Genomic DNA, 11043 nt, shown 5'->3' with positions numbered 1-11043 from the left:
GAACTTGAAAAATAAAGCAAATAGGAAAAAAATGAACCAATCTTGGTTTCTGAGAATTTGTGAGGCTTTTCCCAAATGCCTTCAAAAAAGCGAAAATAATTTTGGAATAATTAAACCCCATATGGGAAGAGCACAGCAGAGAAATGAAGGTAAAGAGTTAAGTTATATTAGCTTGGCATTCTTTCAAGGAGACTCGTGTGCAACAGCTAAAACTGCTTGGTAATCATCCCTTTCTCCTCAGTGTCTCTTCCCTCACAACTTCCTCATCTCTCTATTCATTGCTGAGGCTGGAACCTCTTCAACTGAAGAAAAACAAAAAGGCATTTTTCTTCACCTTCACTGAAGTTTTTGCAGTCTTGTCTCCAAACCCAAAACCTCTGAAAAAGCAAGGGGAATAGCATCCCACAGATGCTACCATTGATGGACTTTATCTATTGCCCCTGTCTCCTCAACTTTTTCTGGCACTGCCCAAAGTCTCAAAACCTGGTAGGTGACTAACAGCCACAATCCTGAAGTACAATACATATAGAGCAGGTTCCCTAAACAAATGTTGGCTGCAGAGCTATTTAATTGTAGAACACAGCTCTTAAATCCACCATATGCACCCCAAATAAATTAGTCCAAAGGACTGGACTGGGACTCACAGCTCAAATTTTTTCCTTCAGATTTTACCCTATATTCTCACACAAACCTGAGCAAATAAGGTCCTCCTAATTTCCCCAGTAATGCTGAAAGGCTTTCAACATCAGGAGAGAATGAATGTAAATGTAACAGTTATATCAAGACACCCACACCACAAAAACTGGTATTAACCTCACACGAGGAGCCAAATAGCTCAGATGCAAAATACAGCTCAGAGTATAAAACTTCTCTTAAAATACAATTAAAATGCAAGAAATTATCACAGAAACACTCAAAGTTATCAAGCATTTTGATGATGGTTTCATAGAAYTGGAAGTTTTAAAATAATATTAAAAGGAGACACCCAAGAATTTCAAAAACCTCTGTTTTATTTGTACAGAGTAAAATACATCATATAGTGAACACTGTTTTCCACCCATAATCTAAAACCATTATTAAGTGTTTTCTTTTCACCAAACATCCTGGCCAGAAGCACAGACAATGGAAATGGGAACGCTAATTAGTCTCTTTCTGCCAGAGCTACAAGGTGCACATCAATCTCTGCCTCTGTAAGAATCCTGAAAGAAAAAAAAGAAATTTTAAATAGCTTAAATGATTCTTCCCCTTAAGCTCCAATTCTATAACCTAATATCKATACCAAGAAGTTTTACAGCAATGTATCTTTCTGCCCTTTAAAGCCCTGCTGCCAGGGYCACAGGGTGACGTTCCAATTCATTTGAAAAATAAAGGAAGAACCAAAGGTACTAGAAAGCAAGCAGGTAACAAATGATAGAAAAAGAACAGTAATTTTTCATGAATAATGCACTTGCAAGTTGAGACCTGGTGAGAAGGTAGCACTTKACCCTTGAGTGGCAGTAGAAAAGGGGTAATGTAGCTCCTGTGTGCTTTCTCAAAAACACTGTGCTGTTCTGTTGTCCTCAATACACATCCCTAAATGCAAAACCACCCATCATCACTGAGTCAACCTTAAAGATGTTAGGAAGGAAGCACTTAAAAGACCACACCTGCAGGAGCCCTCTCTTCAACCCCCACTTACCAAGCAGTTAGACTAAAGTAACAGAGGACTTTGTTCCACATTTAACTGTTCCCTTTTTTCTTTTTAAACAAAAAAAAAAACAAACTAACAAACAAACAAAACAAACAAACAAAAMCAACAATAAACTGAAGAAAGACTAAAGCAGAAATAACTGAATCCCTGTGCAGCAAGCCAGACTTATCTAAATTTTAGGTAAGCCATACCTGGAGGGTCTTTCTGCATTACAAAAAAACCCAAAACATTTTCTCCTACATTTCATGCATATTCTGCAGCTATGTATTGTGTTGTGAGAAGGCTGTCAAGTACACTGTATCCCATGTGAAGCCTTCCTGTCCTCAGCAGGAAGACTTCCAGGTGTTGTCTTGATACCCTGGCCAAGTAATCTTGGTGCACAAAGTGCCCTGCAGGCAACARTGAGGGAGGGAAGAAATAGCAGGTGCCTTGCTTTCATGCTACATGGGAATGCAGTGTACTCAGAAAATAAACAGTTCAGTCGTTTTCAAATTACTAGTGATTTTTTAAATCCAAAATCTTTTAACCTTGCCAAATTTAAATAGAGTATTTCAAATCATACATACATATTAACTACATGTTTTAGATGTTAAAAAGACTAACAATGAAAAGATGAGCAAGAATAATTTAAAGATTCAATTTAGAAAAGCATTAAAGAATTTAAGGGACTTGTAAATATTCCATAATAAAAACCAGACTTAACTACATTAGTTAGCACTATCTTTTGGAAGTGGACTCCAGATACCAGTAGTATGAAAATTTTTTATGCTTCTAAGAACAAAAACACTTCTAGACCAGATGTAACTACATTGCAATCATCACAGAAAGCAAAACCCTTTTAAGAAATGAAAGAACACTTTTTTCTACTAACTCCATGTCACACATTTTAAAACTGTGCTGCTTTTTAAATATGTTTTCTATTCCTACACATTTTGAACAGTTACAAGTAAAAAACCCTTCAAAAATTCAATCTCTTTTTCTCAATTTATGATTACACAAGAAGGTAAAACTAACTGCATATAACCAGAGAAACACCAAGTTTTAACAACACCAATCACTTACCTGAATTTAGGATTTTCCACTGTGACTACACCAACTTCTATTTCTGAAGGTTTGAAATCAATGGATAGTACAGTAGACAGGCATGTTATTGCTGTCTGAAAGATGACAAAAATCCCTATCATTAAAAATAAAGCACTAAGGCTTTTTTTTTTTTTTTTTTTTTTTTTTTTTTNCTTCCTTCTGGCTTAGTTATTTCCTTTCACTTCAAAATCTCCAAATAGTTTCCCCTTGCTACAGTACCCAGTCCCTCTCCAATCCTCTCCCCTAAAAAGCCCAACCTACAAAAAACAACGGGACATGTTTCCATAGCAGAAAAAACACATAACAAAAGCCAAACCTTTTATCATGCAATGATACTGTTCGAAATGCCTTCTAATATGAAGATTGTTTTAAATGTCACTAGAAGTTAAGTCATACTGGTATCCCCAAAATCAAGCACTGTAGTAACCAAACACCAGCTACAGTGGGAGTGCAACAATTCCAGAATCTGCTTCAGCTAACAAAAAGCAGAAGAAGCAGATTAGATGACTATTTAAACACTTGCAGAGTACCTTCAATTGATTTTCTGGCTGGAAGAGCTRTATTTGCTCTGGCAGCAAAACAGAACTGTAGGGAAAGAGGAAATGCCTAACTGCATTTCTCTACATTGCAAGCCAACATGCAGCATATTCATGACAAATATTTTTAACAAATCTTCATTTCCTCTGCTGGCATACCTCTACAGTTTGTTCATATGTCCAGTCAAATTTCTTCTTTACTTTCTTTTCAAGAAAACTGGTTGACTCTGTCTGTTTAACTCCTGCAGCTGTGGCCTTGAATCCACAATAGTAACCTGCTGGATCACACTTGTATACCTGAGGGCCGTGTTCTTCATCAATACCAATCAAAATCATACCTTGAAGAGAAAATTTGTTAACTTATTTATTTCCCCAATTTTAGCAATTTAATTCAACTGAAGAACAGAATGGATACTCCTCCCTGTGAAAAAAACATGCATGCACAGCAGTACATCTTTGGGAATCAGTCCCATAGCTGGAGCTGTGATTTCTTTTTTATCTCTAATTCGCCATTTCCTACCAGTGTCTCATTACCAGGTGTGCAWCCCAGTTTAGCAGAAATTGTATTTCTGTCATTCCCAAAGAAGGCTACTCAYTAAACATACAAATATTCTTGCCATGCTCAGTGTGTAGAGAACCACAAAGTCAGGAAATAAAAAAGTTTAATCCTGATACAAAGTTTACCCAGCCACAGCTCACATCCTGTGACACAAAAGTATAAACAATAGTTTTATTACCAAATGCCTTTTACTAGAAAGCAACTTTACAAACATTATGAAACYAATGGAAATATTAAAAGATCAAATTTAGATTTCTTGTTTGCAATCTTGAAAAACATGCATTACATACTTTTTCCTCTTTAAACTAAAAAAAATCTGAAATTAAAAGTGGAAACATCAGGACATAACCAAGTCTTTGAAGAACATCTGACTAAGTGTTTTGAAGCTGGATAGATTTCAAGTAACACAAATGATCACATCGCTGAAATGGATCTGTGTTCACCCTCACCTCTTGCTTTACAGATGCACTGTCTTAACATGCATACTAAAAATAAGTCAAAAGCAATAGTTGCAATAAAAATCCAAAACAGAACAAAGTCATGATTTTCAATTCTTTTCACTTTACACTTGTATAACCTTTAACTAGTAGTTAGATCTGATAGGCTTCTGAGCAGCTATTAWTAAAATCGAAGAAAATTCCCCTCATATTTTCAAAAAGTGCTAAGGGAAGTTAAGAAAAACACATTTTTATTAATCTATTTAAAAAAAAAAATCCAGTAGTATCAAGACCTGGGAAATGACGAGGGAAGAAAGAAAAAATCCTTCCTGAAAATTRCAAGCACACAATCATAGGAAAATTGCCCCATCATGGAAACTGGCGCAACCCAGAATGGTACTTTGTTAATGAGAAGTCTTAGGGCYTACTATGATTACAAGAAGTGATTCATCAATTCTGGAACTATTCTCCTTAAAAGGAAGAAACAAAAAACAACAACACTAAGTACCAACCAATCAAAAAGAAACCCAGACAGAATGTTTAATGAAAAAGCAATTGAGGAAACCTTTTAAGTCTTTTACCTCAGTTTCTGGATAGCCTATCAGTATGATTATAATTTGCTTATAGCCAAACATAAGAGAAAAAACAACCTCAGAACACAGAGGTGACCAGGAGTATCTACAAAAAATGACTTTTCACATAACTTTTCTTTAAGCTGCATTTGCTGTTACAAAACAAGACATGTAAAAATATTTGAAAGGGAAATATTCTCAAGCACATCTTCTCTACATTACATATTTATGTATGATGGCTAAATTAGGAGCAAAAACTAGGCAAATCTGTCCTACACATACTACTTACACAAAAAAAAGCAACAAAACCTGCACAAGGATAATTGCACTTTCCACCTCTCTTTCAGCAGCAATACCCAGACACAGGGTAGCATGGCAAGGTTTTGGTAGTGAGGTGACTACAGGGYTGGCTACTGTGAGAAGCTGCCAGAGGCTTCCCCTGTGTCTGAAGGAGCCAATGCCAGCTGGCTCCAAGACAGAGCCCATCTACAACGGTGGTAGTGCCTCTGGGATAATGTATTTAAGARGGGAAAAAAAGTTATTGGGCAGAAAGGAATTGTAGACAAAGAAGACAGGAGTGAGAATATGTAAGAAGAACAACTCTGCAGACACTGAGATAAATGAAGGAGGGGAGGGAGCCACCAGAGCTGAGATTCTCCTGCAGTCCATGGTGAAGACCAGGGTGAGAAATCTGTGCCCCTACAGCCCATGGGCATCTATGGTGGAGTGAGATCCACCTACAGCCTCTGGAGGAGATCACGCTGGAGCATGTGGATGTATGAAGGAGCATCCTGTGGCCCCATGGGAATCCTATGCTGGGGCAGGCTCCTGGCAGCACCTGTGGTGATGTGGAGAAAGGAACCCACACTGGAGCAGTCTGTTCCTGAAGCACTGCACTGGAGCAGTTTGTGAAGAATTGCAGCCTATGTGAAGGACACACTTGGAAGAAGTTCACGGAGGACTGCCTCCCATGGGAGACACAGTGGAGAAAGCAAAGAATGTGTGGAAATCCTCTCCCTGAGGAGGTAGTAGCAGCAGAAACAATGTGCGACAAACTGACCACAACCCCCCTTCCCATCTCCCTCTGCCACTGGAGAAGAGGTAGAGAACCAGGAACAAAGTTAAACCTCAGAAGGAGGAAGGGGGAAGTTGTTTTGAAGATTCGGTTTTACTACTCAGTATCCTATTTTCATTTGCTTGTTAATAAATTCAATTAATTTCCTCAAGCTGAGTCCRTTTTGCGATGGTGGTAATTGGTGAGTGATCCCTCTCCGCCCTTATCTTGACCCACAAGCCTTTTAGTGGTATTTTTTCTCTTCCATGTCCAGCTGATAAAGGGGATGATGGAGAGGCTTTGGCAGACACTTGGCATCCATCCAAAGTCAAACCACCACAAACAGACACAGTTATAAAGAGCTTCCCCCGCTCACAGACATCACTGTGCTGTGCAAACAGCCCAGGCCCCAAAAACKGAGGTGAAATAGTATCAGAGAGGCTACATCATTTCAAATGCTGAGTTGATGGTAAAATCATAGCTCCAATTCAAGACTTACAAACCTACTCTCTCATTCGACTGCTCATCCCTCTTACTCCCTCAGTTACCCRTTTGGAGAATGGGTGAGAATTTCTTATATACGAATTTGCAAACTTAGACAACAGAAAAGATTATTTTCATACACTGTACTTACAGCAACCAAGGGGCCTCATTTCAGCATTCTGGGTATAGACCTGAGAAATATCTGCAATCCTTTTACACAGCATATCCACAGGGATGTCATAGCCATACTTGTACTTCCAGTTAGCAGCCTCATAGCGGGCTCTCTGCACCTGGGATCTGCTGTCAGCTAGACAGAAAGAACCAATATTAATTTCACTAAGCATGTACCATGTTTATTTCTAACATTGCCTGAGAGTACAAATTCCAGGTCCAACTTTACATTGTCCTTAAATATACCCATTAGAACTAGATAAGTTCTCCAAGTCCAGACTGAGTGGAAAAAACCTYCTAGAGCACTTATTTATATTAATATTATGTAATGTTGGTAAACTACATAAAAAATCTGACATACTTCAGATATTGAAAAAAGGTGGTGAATTAAATACCTGTCATTCCYGTCATCACACAACCAATATTTTCAGTGATCTTGAATAAATGGGTCACTGTGTTGGAATCCAGTAACTTGTCCTAAAGAGGAAATAGAAATAATCTAATAGAAAACACTGTCCTTGCAGAAAAAAGAAAAAGGAAAAAAAAAAAAAAAAGAGATAAACTCTGAATGCTCTGGTTTTTACAGAAGAGCCCAAAAGGACCCGTAACAGCTAAAAATGGTCTTTGGGGCTCTCTTACTGCTGTAGGCATACAAGGGAAGAAATTGGAGAAGAGGGACRATTAACACCACAAAATCTGGAAAAGGATAACAGCAAGAGCATCACAGTCCTTTCCCCTCTTGAGAACCAAGATACAAAAGCTGGCTCTCTTATTGCATGCTGCCCTTCAAACATATAAGAATTTCCCCCCTTTGTCAACAACCCATCATCACGGAACTGAAACACTCATGAAAACCTGTTCTACATGCAATTGGTATAACACTTTGTCAGCAGGAATTTAAGAAATCAGGGAATTGCTTATGCTTATGCAATGCAGCCCTTGCAAGCCAGAACAATGAATACATGCTCMATACAGCATGATCAACTTTTTATTTTAGCTTTATTCCTTCAACAGCTACAGAGAAAACCAATATTGCAGCAGTTAGTGAGAAAATGTACARTCGAGCACCACATGGAGAGAGAACTTGTAATAAGCAGAACAATAATTAGATACTCAGGTCAAACAGCAATATATGTCAGTGATAATAAGTATAATATCACTATTGCTGAATCTCACCCTCACCTTTTTAGTCCTCTCCTACAAGACCTCCCTTCAAAAACAAACTACTTACAGGTACTTTCTTCTGTGTTACAATTACTGCAGAATCTTTCCCACGAACAGCTACAGATGTAAGTCCACCTTGGTTTATGGCCTTAAACGCATATTCTAAAAAAAAAAAAAAAAAAGTTAATAAAAAAGTTGTGTCAGTACAGCCCTGCGCAACCAGCTCTAGGTGGGCCTGCTTGRGCCGGAGGTTTGGCCAGATAATCTTCAGAGGTCCCTCCTAATCTCAGCCATTCTGTGTTCTGTGACACTTAGGTGGCAGCAGGAATAGGCGCCTTCACAAATTAGTTTTTGCTCACGACTACCAACAACCAGACAAGCTAAATTGCAGTCCCTTCTGGCACTGGTGCTGTTACTACCAGTTTTCAAAGAAATATGCCAAAAGGTGAAATGGCTCTTACAATGTAACAAAGCCAAGTTGCTAGTGCTGTTTTACATCTGTTTACTGCTATTTAAGTATCTCAGTACCATTGCAGACATCCTCTCTGAAAAAAACAGCCGTTAGCTGTTCCCTAAATACATTGCAACAGAAATTTGACCATGGTAATTTTCTTCATCTCCCAAAACTCCACTTAGAAGAAACATCACCTTTGAAGATTGAAACTAATAGGTAGCAAGAGAACACTGATCCTCTGAGGGATTTCAACCACAGCAATGTGAAATAACTGTTCAGTTTTCTAATATGAGATCAATTCATGTGCTTCAAAGGTACATGAATTTTTTGAGCTTTGGAAGCAGAAGACAGAGCTAAGACCAAGTATAGGCATTTCAGTCCAATATCACTATGCTGGAAATCTGTGTTCCCATACTGCCAAATTCCAGAAAAGCCTCAAGTTTTAAGGCAATCTTAAAGCAACATATGTCCATGCTCATCCTGGACAGCCTGTAAGTATTTTTAAYCCAACACAGGGACAAAGATAAAACAAAGCCACATAGATCTGGACATCTGATTGCAAGCAAACATGAGATTTCTGCCCACTCTGTGGCTAGATGCTGGCAAACAGGGACACCCACGTGGCACCATGCCCAAGTTGCCAACCTGGCTGTGGGTAAAGTGAGCTCATTCTTGCTTGAAGTTAACTACACACATCTACATATTTTTCTTCCTATAGCACATAGATACTTAAAATAGCTTTAAGACAGCTTAAAGCTGTATGCAGGAAGCTCTCAAATACATATGCAGATACTTGCTTCTAAGACACTGTTAAAAGGTATGGAGGTACTACATTTCTCATACATTAACCTAATGGCTAAATACAMCCCAGAGGCAGAAAACCAAGACTTGGTTTCCTTCTGCTCCAGAATGCAGAAACCATTCCCAGCAAGTAGTACTGTGACAGAGACAGCCAGGAAAGATGCAGACCAACCAGTCTGTTTTGATGGCAGTGGAAGGCCCAGGACTCTTCTGTCACAGAACCACTGACACCGTGTGTGAGGAAGCACTGTCCCTACAATCTCTATGTATAAGGCTCACCACAGAAGCTGCACGCGAGCATTTTACATGCTCCAGTGACAAGACAGCATCCGTATGTAGGTATTTAGGGGAAGTAACTTTCTGTCTGTGTACACACACCTACAGGCATCTTCCTAACTCTTCCCCGCCAGAAMGGATTGCTAAAGACTGGGCTGCCTGCCCATGAGGCCTAATCCACACAGGCTTCTTCCTGAGAAAAACTCAAGTGCAGTCACAAAAAGTCTATATGGCATCACGCGTAATGCATGCAATCTGATCCCAGCAAGCTTCTTTCCTGGAGAAGAGGCAGATGTGAGGATGTAACACACAATGGATGTGCAGTGAAGCCACTGCAGCTGGGGAAGAGAGCATCAGGATGATGCTGCAGAACAGTTCGTCTGTCCCCACTGTGGGCATCCTCCAGAAGCACTCTCAAACACCTGTCCCACCAGACTGTGAGCTGACTGTGCTGTCACCAAGTATCCTACACAAGGACCACCAGGATGCACTTCCTGATGCTGCACTGCAAAAACAGGAATAACAGACTCAGTAGCTTACAGAAGAAGCTGAAGCCTGGCTTCAGACCGTACCAAGATACTTGAAAACAAAGGATAATTGCTGCTATCTCACAGGCCACACTGTGCAGAACACAAGGCACTCAAGTATAACAAAAAAGTGCATGAGTTACATCCAAAAAATGACTTCGTCACTCTGGCATGCAGGGTTTGAGGCAGTTCAAATCCCATTTCAAACAGCTATCGCACAGTTCTCAGATCACAAAACGCAGCGACCGAGGCTCGGCAAGACACACCGAGAGAAACACTTCAGGGGGATAAAACGGTCTCTGGATAGCTGCAAGTTTGGTCTTCGAGCATGTGAAATCAAAGACCGAGGACTCAGAGGAGGCCCCTCCCCGTGGCAGGGGACACTCAAGAGAGCCCACCATGGCTCTAAGTTTTCCTTATCTCATGCGAGGAATATCATATCTCCCTTCCCCGGATCCCAACGCTGGCATGACCGGGACCGCCGCTGCTCCGCGCTCCCACCAGGCTTTTCCCCACACATCGCGGGACCAGGCCGGGTGGGAACCGAGACTCCCGAGCCACGAGATGCGCCGCGTCTCCCCCTCTACACAGGCTGCGGGGCTCAGCGGAGCTTTCCCGAGTGGGCCGCAGCCCCGCTCGGCGGGGAGCGGCGGGGGAGCGGCGGGGSWGCGGCGGGGGCGCGGGCAGGCCGGGCCCGTGACGGGGCAATCCGGCGGCGGCGCCGCGGGCCCGGACACGCACCGACTTGGTAGAGGCGGCCCTCGGGCGAGAAGATGGTGATGTGCCGGTCGAAGCCGGCGCTGGAGCCGCGGGACATGGCGGGAGCGGCGCGGGAGCGGCGCGCGGCCGGGGGGAGCTGTCCGCGTGCAGAGCCCCGCCGCAGCCGCAGGCACTGCCGGAGCGCTTCCGGGTCACGCGCCCAGCCCGCGCAGGCGCGGAGGCGCGCGCCTCGCCCGCACCGTCACGCTCCGTGCCCGGCGCTGCGCATGCCCGAGCCCCGCGGCCGCCGCCACGTCACGCGGGTCGCGAGAGAAACGCAGCGCGGAGCTGTGGGCGGAGCTGTGCCCGCTGAGGGCTGTCGGCATCATGGAGCGGGTCTGAGCCACTGAAACGTAAAAACACTCGCCCCTGCCGGAGGGAATGCGCSAGGAAACGACAGAATAAAAGCATCATCATCGCCCTATCCATCGACACTGGATGGAAGTATCACCAGCCAGCCAGGAAAACAAAACCCCT

General features: G+C 42.0%; 1 protein-coding gene across 1 annotated transcript; it reads right to left on the bottom strand.

The window, feature by feature from the left end:
• Window positions 1-992: 992 nt before the first annotated feature.
• On the bottom strand, window positions 993-10729 carry PSMA6 (proteasome 20S subunit alpha 6). The gene is made up of 7 exons (XM_057365944.1): window positions 10549-10729; window positions 7817-7911; window positions 6981-7062; window positions 6566-6721; window positions 3469-3647; window positions 2753-2847; window positions 993-1199 (listed from the first exon to the last, which is right to left on the bottom strand). The coding sequence occupies exons 1-7, from the start codon at window positions 10622-10624 to the stop codon at window positions 1142-1144; spliced, it is 741 nt and encodes a 246-aa protein (XP_057221927.1). The 5' UTR covers window positions 10625-10729; the 3' UTR covers window positions 993-1141.
• Window positions 10730-11043: the final 314 nt, after the last annotated feature.

This window comes from Malurus melanocephalus, unplaced genomic scaffold (genome assembly GCF_030028575.1).
Source record: "Malurus melanocephalus ecotype Western Australia unplaced genomic scaffold, MMel_1.1 scaffold_0, whole genome shotgun sequence".
In the NCBI taxonomy this organism is placed as follows: domain Eukaryota; kingdom Metazoa; phylum Chordata; class Aves; order Passeriformes; family Maluridae; genus Malurus; species Malurus melanocephalus.
This window is presented reverse-complemented; position numbering and strand designations above follow the sequence as displayed.